At 45.8% G+C, this 14,834-nt stretch overlaps 1 protein-coding gene across 2 annotated transcripts in view; it reads left to right on the top strand.

Annotated features, from left to right (window-relative positions):
• mxi1 (max interactor 1, dimerization protein) overlaps positions 1-13,505 on the top strand; it is a 30,700-nt gene extending 17,195 nt beyond the window's left edge. For both annotated transcript variants that reach the window (XM_080759403.1, XM_080759404.1), the window contains exons 4-6: positions 8,518-8,632; positions 10,807-10,990; positions 11,753-13,505. In XM_080759403.1, the coding sequence (XP_080615529.1) occupies positions 8,518-8,632; positions 10,807-10,990; positions 11,753-11,916 (463 nt within the window). In that variant the 3' untranslated portion in view covers positions 11,917-13,505. The remainder of the gene's footprint in view (positions 1-8,517; positions 8,633-10,806; positions 10,991-11,752) is intronic.
• The last annotated feature ends 1,329 nt before the right edge of the window (positions 13,506-14,834 follow it).

Genomic DNA, 14,834 nt, shown 5'->3' with positions numbered 1-14,834 from the left:
GTGGGCTGGGCCCGGCTCTCTCTACATGTATATTGTATGTGACCATCTGCAGAGTTAGTATAGATCAGTGTGCCACGCCACGGCACGGCGGCTCACGTGCACTTCCCTTCCCTCTGATCTCGGGGTGTGGCTACATGTGATGTCCCCGCAGGCCCCTGAGCTAAGGCAACACTGCTTTGCTTCTATTATTTTTAGCTTCAGAATTATGGACTTAGCCTCTTTTGAAAACAAATACACTCAAAAATCACGGAAAAGGAAACCGTCCCTTCTGTTTATTTACCTTTTGTGTGATTGGACTGCTCTCCTCTTCCTTAGTGAGATAATTCACTGCTGATTGGACGCCGTGCTCGATGGAAGGGGCCTTGGACTCGTTTAAATGGAGCTTTGTATTACATGGGGCACACTGTAATAGCTCCAGTTATTGCTGTGAATTATGATTTGCGGTTGCCTCAAATGAGCCTTGACACTGCAAAGTAGGGAGAAGGGAAGAGAAAAGTAATACCCTCTCATAAGCACTGATATATATTCCGTCATACAATGGTGTCGCGTGCCGACGAAAATAGCCGATCTATAAGCCCACAAGTCATTTCTTCCGTGATGCGCCGTAAGCTTATAGATCGGCTACTTTCGCCGCCATACGGTGGAGCATAAATTGAGGCTTCATCCTTCAGCCAAGTCCGAGAAGAAGTCCTGTGTGATTTCTTCCTTGGTCGGTAAATTTGCTAATGCAACGCTATCTTAATTTCCTTCTACATGTCAGTTTAGTAGATTTACAGTGGTTGGAACAGTGGTTGGTGATATGTAATTAGTGTGATAAGTGGGTGAAGGGTCATATTTCCCCTCTCTCTCTCTCTCATGTGGATTAAAAGTAGGTCAAACGGGGGGTGGGATTGCGTGTGCGTGCTTGTGCGAGTGTACATGTGTTAAAGGCATTTGAGAAAGCAGGGTTTTTGCTGAAGAGTAAGTGTATTGGTCAGTTAAATCTGACCTTTAAGAGCCCATCCAGTAATTATGTCAGACATCTTGGATGGCCTGAGAAGTCATTCATTATTTACTTTATCCACAAGTTGGGTATCTAGGGCAAGCCATAGCTTTTCCTTCCAGTTTTCACACTGACTAACCGTGTCAGTTCCGAGGGAATTTGAATAAAATAAAATTGTGCGGAAACTAGTGGAGATTTTTCAGCACACTGCCTTAAACCATGCAAGGTTTTATCCACGCAAGGCTTTTGAGAGCAGTGCAGTATTTCATCTATTAACTTCCTATTTCTCTTTAGGCACAAATCAATGTTAAGTTGGAAGTCATGAGATTTTAGTCATAAGATTCTAAAACGTCGTTATCGCACATAAGCAATCACAGGGTGGTTTTATGCCTACAGTGTACTAAAGGCCACACTATGCGTGAGTGAGTGAGGATCACTTTAGTATCATCACACAATAGACTGCTATTATAACAAAATAAACATTCAGCTACAGCAGCGTAGTATCGTAGCAGGGCAAGCATGTCCATGGCCGCATCAGAACAAGTACACCTGTCACCTGTCTGAGCTACGTATACAGCTGGGCTTTCCTTTTAGGATATTGTCAGCAGTATTCATCTCTCTCCCTCTCTAGTGCTCTAAACCTCCAAACTGTACAGGGCGTCCAAATGGAAAGCAGAGAGGGGGAGTGGGTGGGCGAGCAGGATTGTGTCCTCCTCCACATAAACTGAATAGAGAGTAAGTGCATGCATATATACGCAAGAGCTGGGGTGAGGCAGGCCTGCCTTACAAAAAAAAAGGGGGTGGGCTTCAAAATGCGGCTTTGAAAAGAGCTCCATTTTACTTTCATATTATGGCAGGCAGGGTGAACGGATCCTAGCATGGCATAGCTGGTGTATGACGGAGAGAGAGAGACACCTGTGGTTATCCGGGGTGGATGTGATGGCGGTGGGGGGTAGATGGATATCGGGAGTGGGGAAGAAAAGGTTTGGCGCAGTGACCCAGGGTTATAGCTGGCTGCTTGCTCACACAGCAGAGCTGCCCGCCTGTGTACCCATCTGGGCCTGTCGGGAACACAGAGGCCACAGGAACACACGCATGCGTACACACACACACACACACACACACACACACACACACACACACACACACGAGGAGTGGAAGCGTCACATTGTCTCAGGAGGAAAAGGAAGGCTGGCTGTGAGTGAGGAGAGCCTGCCAGCCATTGCTGTGACCACGCTGCTTGTATAATCCACTCTTGTCGGTCTGTTCCGTCCAACATTTTCTAGCGCAATCACATAGCTGTTTACACACAGCCTATTATTACATGTGAAATACGTGCTAGTTCAGGTGCAAATTAATAACAATGTTTGCAAAGTTGAACAGATTCCATAAATTCACTTATAAAAAAAACCCTAGCAATCCCTATTCTAGGGGAGCATTAGGCAAAAATCTACACAGCAAAGAGATGTGGTGTAGAGGAGAAAAAAGAGTGAAGCACGTATAGCGCCATGTTAATTCTAAATATAGAGGGTTAAAGCGGTTAAGCTATCTTGTTCTAGCGGCATAGGGAACGAGCGAAGGGCGGAGACTTGCCCAAAATGACGTAGTTCCGGTCACCATGTTTTTTGCCATGAATGTGACGACATTTGTAAATACAACAGTGACCATCAAAATAAACACACTCATTGCCAGATGCTCTCCCCGTTCGGCTGTGAAAACAGTATGGTATTATTTTTCCCTTCTCTCTCTCTCTCTATCTCTGGATCCTTCCCTAGTAAATAAGAGTTAAATTTAGGCCTGTTTGTTGCTCTGTTGCTTTATTGCAGCAGGGGATTTGAGGTCCCCTGTTGTGCGTGACAATTCAGAGCATAGGTCTGCCTGGTAGCAACTGGCCATGTGTTATGTAATCTCGCAAACACACAGAGAGTCTCCCATTCACGCTAAAGTAATGCTAATTAAACGCCATTCATTGGTTCTGGACACGGTAAGTGAGAAGCAACGGGAATTGACTAATGCTGACTAACAGTAGCCTGCGTTCTATTTGTGGCTGATCAATAAGCCTTATTAATGACAATGAGCTGTGACTGGCTGGAACACTTTGTTTTATCCCAGCTTGCTGAATGAAATGCTAGGCTAGCCATGCTAACTTCCTCTCTCTGACGTAGCCATGGCCTGTGATGTCACGTCTTTAGTCTGTACCTTAGATAGCGTCCCTAACCTCTGGCAGGCAATGAATGAGTTAACCTGCGGCTTCTAACAGACTAGACAGGAAGGGGTTCCAGTCTTGAAGGGTAACCCCTCCTCCGTCCTGAATCTGTGGCCATGGATGGTACCTCCTCTGCTGTGAGGGAGGTTCTGGCTGAAGGAGGTTCTGGCTGCAGAATGCAGATATTTAAGCATATTTAGGCTCAAGCCATTTGTACTGTAAGCTGCAAAAAGCTTAAAGTCTTTGGCCCGTGGTCTAAATGATAAGCATGTTCAGGCATTGGGACATTTGACCTCTCTGGCGAACAACACCAGCTGGAAAAGGGCCTTAGTTGTCAGTGACATTTAACTGGTCAACGTGACCTGTTGTGGGTCATGATGTTCGCACAGACTCCCATGTTGGACTGATGTTCTTGGTAATGGACATACAGTACACACAGTACATACAGTACATACAGTACCATCCTGTCTTATTCATTCTCCCTCTCTCACTCCAGCCCTGCCTGACTCCAACCATTGGGCTGTGCCCTCGCTACCTCAAATCATAACATTCCGCAGAACCACTTGTAATGCAGACAAGAGATTAGGCCTGCCTATCGACCGTGCCCACGCCAGAAGCACAGTGTGTGTGTGTGTGTGTGTGTGTGTGTGTGGCAGTTTTGAAGGCTACCATCCCGCAGTAAACTATAGCATTTGTACGGGAGGAGGACAGACATTGTGTCTCGGAGGCAACAGAACGCGGCAGACTGGAGAAACCGTAGCGACACTGTCTGCCATCGTCGTCACCAAGGGCGTGGAAGGGTGTTGGTGGTTTTCGCGCTTACTCAGCTGAAAAAGACATGATTCATGGCCCGCACCACATGGACTAATGAAGGCCTGAGTCTACCCTAAGCACTGTTATGGGTTCTCTCATCAACTGGACGGTACTCTCCTAAAAATGTATCTAATCAATTCAGTCAATTATTATTGCATTGATTTGTTGATATGTAAAATATACGTATGCGTCTAAGACTCAATTAATAGAAAATCACTAAGGAAACAATCAATAGTTGCAGCCCTGGTGGAGGTTATCTGAGGTCTGGTTGTAGAGTTTTAATCTGCATGGGAGTGAAGCAGCAGCAGTAGTAGTGAGTGAAGAAGGCGGTGGTTGGTTGTGTATGTGTGGTGGCGTGGTGTGTGTGAGGAGTAGTAGGTCTGGAGTTTGTTCACTCAACGCCCAGGCATGTAATGTAGGCAGACTGACATGTTCAGACGTGTCTGCAGACTCTCTGTCCTGCTGTGCCCTCCTCCTAGTCAGCTGCCTCGTCAGTCAAAAGTGTACGTCGTGTGTGTATCTCAGATAGATTGGCGTTATGATAGTTTGTGTGTTGTACGCGGTTTGAGCTTGTGTTAACAACTTTAACCGCAGCATCCATATGCTTGGAGGAACATTGGCCCAGAATTGCAGATGTGACGTCAGATAAAGTACTAGTCAGCCAGGGCGCCTAATGGAGGGGAAAGGAACTGGTTGTTCTTCCACGCGCCACGACGGCCACGTCCTACCGGGGAAACTCCCCCCTATCACGGCCAAGCTACACCAGGCAATTTTGCGCGCGTGCGTATGCCTTTACTGCGCGCATACAGTGCGTTTGGATAGGACCAATATATGTCAATGATACCAGCTACACCAGACGCACGGATACCGCGGGCCATCCTACGCGTTCTCTAAAAATAGGATCGGTTAAAAAAAATTACGTGCGTATGCCCCCATGCGCACGTATCTATATATCCTCCCGGAAGGTCCCGCACAAACCTGCCGCGCGTCTGACAGATCGATGTAGCCATGCAGGGCATTTGGCTTACTCACGCACGGTCCGCGCGTTTAGAGTAAACGCACGAGAAAAGCCTGGTGTAGCGTGGCCGTCAGATGATAAGAAGCAGCCTGATCACTCCTCAGGCATTGAAGGATGAGCTCAGTTCGGGGCTCTGAGGATTAGGCAATTGGCACCGGGTGAAAAAAGAGTTACAAAATCGTCTGAAAAAAAAAGATTGTATAGGGCCAACTCAGGTGAAGTCCTAGTTGACTAATTCCGGAGGGTTTAAGTGGTTAAATCCAATTTCAAGATGCCCTAGACACCAGATTTAAAGAGGTTTAATCCATTCTGGGCGGGAACCCCTTTTGGTGTTAGCATTATGTTATGCTTTAGCTATTGAAAAATAGCAGATCTACAAGCTCAGGTGGCGCGCTACGAGCTTGTAGGTCTGCTATTTTTGAAAAGTCGAAGAACGACTGACATAGAAACATAGCTTTTTCAGAAAACTGTCAGGATGTAGAAGACATTTTTTAAATCTGATCTCAGGTCAGAATGGGTTAAGTAAGGTGTGTGTTGTACAATTATGAGCCCTGGGTACGACGTGTGCGTTCTGCGTCAGCTGTTCTGTCGCCTCACCGCTCTGCTGCTACTGTGTGTCCTGAACCTCACCCCGTCCTAGCCTGCGTCCATGCAACAGGCAATGTGTGTGATTAATCGCGGCATGTCATCTGCGTACGTGCGTGTCGATCGGGGCCACAGTAATAAGGAGCTGGTGGCAGGGTTAGGATAAGAGAGGCGGAGAGATAGATGGACTGCTCGCTGATAAAGACTGAATGTGGGCTCCATTCGGCCCCATGAATAGAAGTGATTACACACTCAGACGACCAGAGACAGACTGATAGTTATCACCGTTAACCCCCCCCCCCCACACACACACACACACACACACTCACACTCACACACACACACTCACACACACACACACACTCACACTCACACTCACACACATCTCCTGACTGTCCCCTTAATACTTCTGGTGGCACAAAAAAACTGTACTGTACATGCACACACACCCTCCCCATAGGGCACTTGTTTTTCCACATAGTTTAACAGGACACACACACACACACACACTCACACACACACACACACACACACGCACACACACACACACACACACACACGCACGCACACGCACGATGGTAATAGCTTGCTCTCATGTGCTTATCAGGACTAGCCATGCATAACTTTAACCTCCCCTCCTCCACACACACACACACACACACACACACACACACACACACACACACACACACACACACACACACACACACACACACACACACACACACTCCTGCTCAGCCAGCACTCACATGTCTCCAATACACATCTAGACAGCCTGTAGTCAAAGGAGCAGAGCATAGCAGAGAGTCTAGTCTAGTGGGTTCCTCGGAGGGGCCCGTCATTGAATACTGGAGAACTCGGGTCGCCGACTCTTCTTCATCTTTGCCGAGATTTCTTCCCCTTTCGCCGACTCTTCGTCACTTTCCGGTCCGAGTTCTGTCTGAGAACTCGGACGGAAAGTGACGAAGAGTCGCCGAAACGGGAAGAAATCTCGGCACTGGAGCGCGCATCTAGCTACTGCATGATGATCATGCACGCTGATCAGACAGCAGATCAATAAAAGCATGCAAAAGCATTCAGCTTTCACAAGTGTCTCTCAGTCCCTGTCGCAGGGTAAACAAAACGTCATATAGCACATGGCTAATTGTACCGTGCCAGGGAGGAGGAGGCGGAGCGGCTGTAACTTTCTCCAGGCCAATAATGGATTTAATCATTCCAAATAGGTCTCCATTCATTGCTACGGTCGACATGCTCGTCTCACTGTCACTCGCTTTTAGTTTTGACTAACGCAAGCGCAAAGCAAAGCTATTGCTGCGCTGTGCAGAGATGAAGTGAAGTTGAACAGCCAAGCAGCAGCAAGCTACGCTACGCTAAGCTAACATCACCACCACCATGGCTGGTGTTGTGTTAGCTTAGCAGCTAAGCCTTAGCTTCTTGCAATGCTATAGCGTTCTCACTGCGGTCTCACGGTGCAGGCACTGTGGGCTGCTGCTTGGAGAGGAGAGGCTACAGGCGGCTCAGCGGCTGCTATGACCAAATTGATTGTGTGCAACATGACAACTGTTTTAAAGTATTGTACAGTGACAACTATTGAAACTTTATTGTAAACAAACACTGCGGTCCACCCAGCTCCCCCCCGTCCCGTCCCGATCACGGGATTAATAAAAAAAATTGGTTGTGTTGCTTTAGCATCGTTAGCACAGTAGCTAGCAGTAGCTAACATTCAGAAACTTGCAGCTGCAGCTGCTGAAAGTGCCCCGAAACGTGGAGAATATTCGGCAGAATCTGAAGAAGAGTCGTCGCGCGGCGAATCTTCTTAAGAGTCTGCCGAATATTCTCCACGGTTTGCCGACTTGTCTTGAGAAGTCGGCAAAAAGGGTAAATCCGCCGAGTGTTCTTGTTACCCCGTCATTGAGCCCCCCCCCCCTCCTTAACCCATTCTGACCTGAGATCAGATTCATACAAGGTTTCCACTGGGACACACACTGGTCTGATGAACACCATTCTGACCTGAGATCAGATTCTAAAAAATGTCAGTCGTTCTTCGATTTTTCTAAAAATAGCAGACCTACAAGCTCTAAGCTATGAGCTTGTAGATCTGCTATTTTTCAATAGCTAAAGCATAACATGATGCTTAACACCAAAATGGGTTCCCGTTCAGAATGGGTTAATGGGGGAGTGTCCTTGGGTCTCAGGCCACTGCTTTGAGTCCTACTGTCTTCCTGACTGCGGGTGCCGTGTTGGCCGGGCTGAAAGAGTAGGCCCTGCTAATGGTCTGCTGATTGTGTTATGGCCTCAATTATCTCCCTTTACCTCTCAACTCTGGGCCATTAGCTGGGAAGATAGTACTCGGGCTCCTGTCTGCAGTCACGGACATAACGGGGACTGTCAAGATGATGGAGGGTGGGAGCCCGGGTGGGCGGGGGTACAGGAAATGCCGGTGCAACCTATCCTGTCCCTCTCTCAGCTGAAACGGCTTCATTTTTGTAGCGTAGACGAGACGGGCTACTATAAGTAGACAGAGTGGAATGTGTACCACTGACTAGAAGGGTAATGGATCTGTGGAAGGTTTAACATGACATGACTAATGTGTGATGTCTCCGCAGACGTCTCTTGAACTGTGTGTGTCCCATTAGGGTCGTGCAATCAAAAGGCTCATCCTGAAGTTTAGAGCACAACATTTGTGACTGAAAGGTGAAATCTGACCCTTGAGCAAGGCATAGGTTTTGGGCTAATGTCTTCATGATGAACCCCCTAGTAAAATCACAATGTGTAATATACTTAATTGAGTTCAGCTCTATACTAGGCCTGCTTCTTTTTTTTCCTGTCTACACCAAATGCACAAAACGCGTTGCAAGCTGATTCATGTTGTGACTGCATCATCTGATCTTTGGTCTCCCCTGTTCTTTGCAGACGAGCTCATCTGAGGCTGTGTTTGGAGCGATTGAAGTCACTCATACCACTGGGACCAGACTGCAACCGTCATACCACGCTGGGCCTGCTCAACAAGGCCAAAAATCACATAAAGGTAACGGGGGGCACAAAAATATGATATCAAAGTCTGACCAAAGTAAACACTTAAAGGACAATTCCGGGCCTGGGCCGTGGCTCAGCGGTCCAGGCACCTAGGCTGGTAATCCAGTCTGGCAGTGTGCCGCGGGTTCGACTCCCGATCCCGACGGCCTTTACTGCGTCACTCCCCACCATCTCTCTCCCCATTTCCTGTCAGCCTACTGTCTTATCCCTCCATAAAAATATATAAAATAAAGGCGAAAGCCACACAAAAAAAACATTAAAAAAAAAGGACAATTCTGGATTAACCATCTTCTTACCTTAACCCATTTTGGTGTTAGCATCATGTTATGCTTTAGCTATTGAAAAATAGCAGATCTACAAGCTCATAGCGCGCCACCGAGTGGCGCGCTACGAGCTTGTAGGTCTGCTATTTTTTGAAAACTCGAAGAACGACTGACATTTTTAGAATCTGATCTCAGGTCAGAATGGGTTAATCAGACCAGTGTGTGTCCCAGTGGAAACCTCGTATGAATCTGATCTCAGGTCAGAATGGGTTAATCTGATGTTATTATATCCAATAACGAGTGATAGAGGTGAAACTTTGATTACATAATTCCAAACGGAGCCCACCGGAGCTGTGAGCGTGCACGCTGGGTCATGCGCTACATTTCTTATTTTAATCGCTTGAAAGCGCTTTCCCCCCCCCCTACACATCCGTCTTTCATAATGACAAAATACGATGCACAGTGTTTTGTCCAAAAGGGGTTTCTGTAAGAAAGGCAAATGAGACTATGACCTACCGTAGCGTGCATGCTACATGGAATTATGTAATACATTTTTCACTTCTACCACTCGTTTTTGGGTATTGATAACATGGTAAGAAAATGGTTAATCCGGAATTCAACTTTAATTGAATATTTGCTTAGCTTCCCTGATAGTTTCAGCTAGCTAACTAGCCCAGTTGTTTTGGTTTTGAAAATAGAAGATAGCTATGTACATTTGATTGATAGTTTGGGTATTTGGGTATTGGGTGCTAATACCGGAAGTAAATGGTTCAGCACATTGTGTTCAGTTTAACAGAAACGGAAAATGTATTGTCTGGCCTAGCTGCCAGAGTGTCAAGTGAATCATAACAATCTCTCTAGCCTAAATCTGCCTTTTTTTCCTATTTGTCATGCAATGAGGTATATAGGGCTTTAAGTGGTTAAACCTCCAGAATGGCGAGTGGCAAACATTTTCACCCTCCAAATTGAGTGGAATACACCTTCCACCTCTGGAGTAGCTGTGAAATTGACAAAAGTCAACAGCACTTAGTTACTGTTAACTGACTGCCTTGGTATAGCCTAATGCTGAGGCGCACACACACACCACTGTGTGACAGCCTGATGTCTACAGTACCTCATGCTTCTCCCCATCCATTTAAAAAACAAAAACACAAGCATGTGACTGCGTGAGATGGAGCAGCTTGCACGTGGAAAGCCAAGTGTGTGACTGTGTTGACATCACAGAATCAGGAGAGGCACAAAGCCTGAATTGTTACCGCGTGTCTCCCCCTTCTGCTGCTGCTGCAACTTGAGTCATGACTCAACAGCTATGGACGACTTCTTCATCTGGTCGCCGGGAGTCGCGTTCATCGCTGTTGGCGGCGGCCGTGACACGGTGCGAGGAGGGGTCTGACATGTGGCTGTGTCATTCAGCGCTCTAGCTGCTACCCGTTGTGTAGAGACACTAGTAGTAAACAAAGGGGGTCTGGCATAGAAGTTACCACGCTGTTAACAATGCAGGTAAAGAAAGTTGCCATTGTTTTTGCTGGAAAGATTGAAAGGACACAATGGGGGATTGGTGACTGAATGCTGATGCTGGGGTTTCAGGCCTTTGAAATGGATAGGACTCTCTGCTGTCTCTTTAACCTCTATCAACCGGCCGTCCGTATTTTGGGCATGTCATTATAGGTGAAGAAGATGGTCAAAAACAAATATAGCAGATCTACAACAAGCTTGCATGTTGTAAACTTGTAGATTTTCATTTTCTGTTATGCAACCAAGTACACCTGCCTCTTAATTGCGTTTGTGAGCCTGATTCATGGCGCATTTTGTCATGATATCATCAACATTGAAAAGCCTAACAGCCGCCCGGCCTAACAGTGTTGCTTTCTGCCCCCCCGCCCAAACGCTTTCCTCTGGACAGAAACTTGAAGACGCGGACAGGAAGAGCCAGTACCAGCTGGACTCCCTGGAGCGCGAGCAGCGTCACCTCCAGCGTCAGCTGGACCTGCTGAAGGGCGGCCCCGGGGCCCCAGTGGAGGGGGAGAGGATACGCATGGACAGCGTGGGCTCCACCCTCTGCTCCGAGCCCTCTGACTCTGACCAAGGTGAGCAGCTCTAGTTAACCCATTCTGACCTGAGATCAGATTCATACGAGGTTTCCACTGGACACACACTGGTCTGATGAACCCATTCTGACCTGAGATCAGATTTAAAAAAAAATGTCAGTCGTTCTTCGATTTTTCAAAAATAGCAGACCTACAAGCTCGTAGCGCGCCACTCGGTGGCGCGCTATGAGCTTGTAGATCTGCTATTTTTCAATAGCTAAAGCATAACATGATGCTAACACCAAAATGGGTTCCCGTTCAGAATGGGTTAATAGTCTTTTTTTTGGAAAGGTGGGAACTGGTGGGAAGCTTTTTTCCCCCCCCAATGTCAAACCCATTACTTTTCAGGAAATGTACTCCAATGGATCCAATGTTATTTGAGTATTATTTAGTCACAAGCTATTGTTAATGCTTTTCTTACTTTTTTATATTTAAAATCAACAGACGGAATTACATTTCAAATAAAATTATATAAAAGATTTTGCAAAGATAACAGATCTACAAACTCACAACAAAGTGTTTTGTGCTTGTAGATCGGCTATTTGTGTGATGAAGTTGTGCATTACAACAACAAAAAAACACCCCACCATAAACAGAACTATGGGGACGTAAGGGTTCTGCGTAACAGCAATGTTATCCTTAATGGTAGCCGCTTAGGGAACGGCATTTTCACCTCTCTCCGCAGAAGGTCAATAAGAAAGTAAAATGTTTGTTTATTGTACGTTGGTAAATTGTGTATCCCCCTTCCCCTGTTGTCTGCAGAGGAGATCGAGGTGGACGTGGAAAGCACAGAGTTCTCCCATGGAGAGATGGACAGCGTGAGCACGGCCAGCACCAGCGACCTAGACGACCACAGCAGCCTGCAGAGTGTAGCCAGCGACGAGGGCTACTCCTCCTGCAGCGTCAAACTTGCCTTCTCCTCCTAGAGGCCCGCCTAGTCCCCACCCCTCCATCCACACCGCACACACTCCAGATCACGCCCGCCCGCCCGCCCCGCCTATCCATCCAGTTACCTCTGATGACACCCATGATGGCCCCAAGCTGGGGTGTTGTCGCTTTCCCATGTCGTTCTAGCCTGTCGTTGGAAACTTCCCGTCCCATCTCCAACTCCTTGCTCCGCCTTTCCCCCATACGCTGCTCCACCCACAGATCTCCACCACCTCCTCTCCAAGCAGAAGCCCTGGGCCAGCCCTGTCTCCAGGGACCCAGCACTCCACCCAGACAGAGACAACAAAATTGCAGTTGATGATCCTGACATCATGACTCGAGACGGCAAAGTGCTTTTAGAGTCGATATTTATTTTACAGAGAGATCAGATCATAGACTGGGTTGATATGAAAATCTCTGATCAGCATCATCATCATCTCGATTTTAAACCCATCTTTTATTGAAGGGTATGAATTACACACACACACACACACACACACACACACACACACACACGGTAGTATATTTTTTCTGTAGGGTGACGTAATGTTACCTTCAGACATTTCCTTCAACACAATCATCCACCATTTCTTTGACATGCTACCCCTGGATTTGATCCAAAATATACTTAGATTCCCATAATGCAGTAATAATTTGTGGTCCCTGTTTGTGTGTGAGGGTGTTGAACTGATCCCGTGTCAGCTCTGTCTTCTGCTGGAATTGGATTCACCACTTGAACCCTAGCATCCGTAATGTGACCTTTTGAGAAAATAGCAGATCTACAAGCGCACAACAACTCGCGTTGTGAACTCGCAGATGGACTGTTTTCTGCGAAGATATTTGGTGTATAGTGAAAACAAGAGGGGGCCTAGGGTAGAGCCCTTGGTAATATGGTCAACTAAGTATAGGGTTTAAGTGGTTGAAGAAATAAGAACAAGTGTAATTTGGACAATGGCGAACTGTGGGTTAACTTGCCATATCAAAATAGTTTGGCCCCTTTTTACGTGTCCTATTTTATTTTAAATATATCGTAAACCTTGTCTTATGTCTTTCGTTACCTCTGCTCGACACCGCGGCAACTTGGACACTTGAATTGGTGCTATTGTGAAACAAACCAATGGGAAAGCAGATCAATAACTAAACAATGAGCAATCAACCGAATCTGCCATGACCCTTTCCCTTTCCATCCGATCGGAGTGGGGGGGGGGGGGGGGTTTAACCACATACATTCCCATCATCTGTGGATGCTCGGTGCATTTTGAAAGAGTGGAGATTGCAATGTGTTTTGTTTTTCTTTCTCAACAAGCAGCTACAAACAAGCTATCGTGCACTCGCCTACTTTAGAGCTGTCCATAGACAAACGGCACAAAAACCAAGAAGTAAAAAAGCAAATGTGTTCAATAGACTTTGGAATAGATGTCCATCCTCTTTCCAGCAGTAACAAGCAATAACTCTTCATCATTGTTTTTGTCTCCGCAGTTTGAACTTATTTTTTTCTTTCTCTCTCAAAAGACACATAGCTGTGCGTGTGTGTGTGTGTGTGTGTGTGTGTGTGTGTGTGTGTGTGTGTGTGTGTGTGTGTGTGTGTGTGTGTGTGTGTGTGTGTGTGTGTGTGTGTGTGTGTGTGTGTGTGTGTGTGTGTGTGTGTGTGTGTGTGTAACCGTCCAAAAAGCAAATTCGACTTGCTTGTTTTTGTACATATATACAAATAGCTTAAGAAATTCAAGACAAAAAAAGGAAATTGAAAAGGAGGAAAACATGGTAGAGCTCATGGATAGAACTATTTGCCTCTGTTGCTGTTTTGACCTGTGTTTATTGTGCATTTTAAATTATATTTTTGGACAGATTTTATCTTCTCCAGAGTGGCAGTGGATGTGGCATGAACAGTATTACTTTGTTCATTTTGCTGGTTGAAACGTTCAAAAGTTACTATAACTCTGTAGCTGCCCTAAAAAAAACAACAGTTACTTTTCAAGACAAAAAGAGATAACTAAATCAGAACAACTTTGTATCCAGGCCACGCTCAAAGACTTCTTGTTCATGAATGCTGAGTCTGCGTGGCACACTTTATTATTTATTAGACATGTTTCTTTATTTTATTTTTGTGGATTTCCTTTTTTATTTTACATGAATGAAAACGCTGTATGGCATTCCTCTGGTGATCTGTGGAGTTAACCACTTATTCCCTATTTTAAAAGTATATTGAAAAAAGACGATCTATACCAACTCACATGGCGTCACATCGTAGAATCTTTGAAAATATTCGAACCTTTTTGGAAAATTATAAAAAAACGTCCAAAATTAAGACTGCAGGTGGTTAAGGTTTGAAAAAAGAAAGAGAAAAAAAGGGCATATTATTGCCTGTGTTAAAGAGGTCACTGACTACCCCCCCCCCCCCCCCTCCCTTCCCCGCAATCGTTACTGAGGTCACCCTCAAATTGCACTTCGACCCGAGTACCCCCCCCCCCCACCACATGAAAAATAAACACCGCCCTGAATTGATTTTAATTTTAAATATTTATTCCTATTCAGAAAAAGTAAAGCATGAAAAAAAAAAAAAGATAAGTTATATTATTTTTGTCGTCTTCTCTCCTTGATTCTATCTCCTCATTCCTAATTTTAAGAATTGTATATGTGATGGATTTCCTTTTTTTTCTTGATTATTTTTCTTTTCATTTTTTTGGGGGGGGGTAAAAAAAAAAGTTATGTAGCCATGTTATGTTTTTTTTATTTCGTTTTTCTGATGTTTTATTTGATAGACACTTGAAATGTAATGGGCCCCTAAGCTGCTCCTAGTGGTGAGCCTCGACTGTTTGGAATTAACAGCCTTGTCCAGATGCCCACTTGACAATAATCGGTTTAATCAAAATGGCCGGACCCCCATCTTTCGGAGTTGTGCTCACATGTGTATCTGTCC

This window comes from Protomyctophum bolini (assembly GCF_963924005.1).
Source record: "Protomyctophum bolini genome assembly, chromosome: 3".
NCBI classification, from domain to species: domain Eukaryota; kingdom Metazoa; phylum Chordata; class Actinopteri; order Myctophiformes; family Myctophidae; genus Protomyctophum; species Protomyctophum bolini.
The sequence above is the reverse complement of the archived record's forward strand: the minus strand, read 5'-3'. Positions and strand labels throughout refer to the sequence as shown.